General features: G+C 45.6%; 1 protein-coding gene across 2 annotated transcripts in view; it reads left to right on the top strand.

Annotated features, from left to right (window-relative positions):
• Nucleotides 1–866: 866 nt before the first annotated feature.
• Nucleotides 867–1912, top strand: part of LOC111150672 (phospholipase A1 member A) — a 27414-nt gene continuing 26368 nt past the window's right edge. Inside the window, exon 1 of one of the 2 annotated variants that reach the window (XM_022508200.1) lies at nucleotides 867–1153. In XM_022508200.1, coding sequence (XP_022363908.1) covers nucleotides 1081–1153 — 73 coding nt within the window. In that variant the 5' untranslated portion in view covers nucleotides 867–1080. The remainder of the gene's footprint in view (nucleotides 1154–1912) is intronic. The other variant, XM_022508209.1, reaches the window with a different exon arrangement.

Here is a 1912-nt window from a genome sequence, read left to right as displayed (position 1 = left end):
CTGCCCTGTTGGCAGGTTCCCTGCCTCTTAGCAGCATGCTACAATCTCAGGAGTGTTGGGCAAGTACCTTGCCTTCCCCTTGCCCCTGACCTGCCTAGACTAGCTCTCTGTGGTTTCTGCTACTCTTTTGGGCAGAGAGGGTGTGTGGCACACTGGAAACGCTCTGGTTCCAGGATCCCTCAGCCACTTCTAACAATAGGGTTTCTATAGGTCCCTTTCTTTCTCTACTGCTCGGTTTCTTTATTCACGAATTTAGGAAGGTGAATATCTCTTTTTAAAGGCCGGGCTTTACTTTCTAGCTCCAAGAGTCTACGAAAGGATAGTACTCTCAGAGGCAAACTTCATAGTCTTCTACTCTTTCTGTTAAATGTACACTAAACACAGCAGTTCAGTTCTAGGCCGTGGGGATTCAGAATGGAAAGGAGGACGCCTGGGTGGCTCCATGGGCTGGGTGTCTGCCTTCGACTTGGGTCATGGTTCTGGGGTCCTGGGGCTGACCCTGCTTCAGGCTCCCTGCTCAGTGGGGAGTCTGCTTCTCCCTCTCCCTCTGCCTCTAACCACTGCCCCCACCCCCAAGTCATGTTCTTTCTCTCTCTCTCTCTCAAGAAAACGAAAACAAAAACTGAAAGGAGAATGAAAGGAGAAGGTCTTTTCCCTCGAGTTGCTCAGAGTCTTCCTAGGGAGACAAACATGTCCACAGATGACTCCAGTACGATGAGGGTTTTGTCACCACCTAGAGATGAAAGACTTCTGCCTTGGTTTTTACTAACATTTTACAATGGGAAGTGGGAGAGGTGCAGGAAATCATTTCCTGATGATGTCTGGCTCAGAGAGGAAGGACAATGTGTTTCAGCGTCTCCTGCTTTAAAAAAAAAAGAAAAGTGTATTTATTTTCGTTGAGAAGAGGAAATCCACAAACTGTGGAGTTTAAACAGATAAGGAGAGTTCATTTTTCTTTTACAGGTCAAGAGGCCAGTTAATGATTAGTGAGACCCAAGTGGGTGTTTGGTGTCCAAAACTTGGAGAGGCTGGCTTGTAGGAACTCGGCTTCACCCTAGCTCTGAGACTTGCAGCTTAGCGATGCCCCCAGGCCTCAGGAAGAGACTCTTCTGCTCATGGGGGCTCCTTTTGTGGCTTAGCATCGGAAGTGCAGGTAATTCTGGGGCTTGGATAATTGGGTGGCATTTCTTTGTCAGTGGTTCTATTTCTTTAGCCACCAGTTTATGCAGTGCTAACCTTTGGAAGGTCCCCTAAAAGCCCTCCTTTGAGATGAATTTAGAAGAGGGAGGAAAAAACCCTACAATCATAATGGGACTGATGGCAACCAGGACACTCTCTTAAGTCCCCTAGTTCTTATATTCTTTTCTCTGAAAGTTGCATTAATCCTCTTCACCTGGCACAAGCCAGGATTAACTCTAAGAAAATAAGACTTTATTATTTCTAAAATATGATTTACATTCCCCCTATTAATATCCACTGTACCAAGATATATTTAATTTTTTAAATCTGAATTTTCCATTGGGCGCCTGGGTGGCTCAGTGGGTTAAGTGTCTGCTTTCGGCTCAGGTCATGATCTCAGGCTCCTGGGATTGAGCCCCGCCTAGGGCTCCCTGCTCAGTGGGGAGCCTGCTTCTCCCTCCCCAGCTCTCTCTGCTTGTGCTCTCTCTCCCTGTCTCTGTAAATACATAAATAAATCTTTAAAAATTTTTTTTTTTAATTTTTCAGACTAATAGAAATTTTGTCGTTGAGAACAGTAGATGTCCTTGCTAATCCACTGACCCAGCTCAGATTTAGGTTTGTTGTCCTTCCTGGTAGGACTACGATAGCAAGTCCCTGCTAACCACAGAAGAAAGGATGACCTTTAGAAAAAATTCCTTCAGGTGTCACTTGCATTGTACCTTTCAACAGGTAA

This window comes from Enhydra lutris, unplaced genomic scaffold, assembly GCF_002288905.1.
Source record: "Enhydra lutris kenyoni isolate GAN:26980312 unplaced genomic scaffold, ASM228890v2 scaffoldscaffold2, whole genome shotgun sequence".
NCBI classification, from domain to species: Eukaryota; Metazoa; Chordata; class Mammalia; order Carnivora; family Mustelidae; genus Enhydra; species Enhydra lutris.
This window is presented reverse-complemented; position numbering and strand designations above follow the sequence as displayed.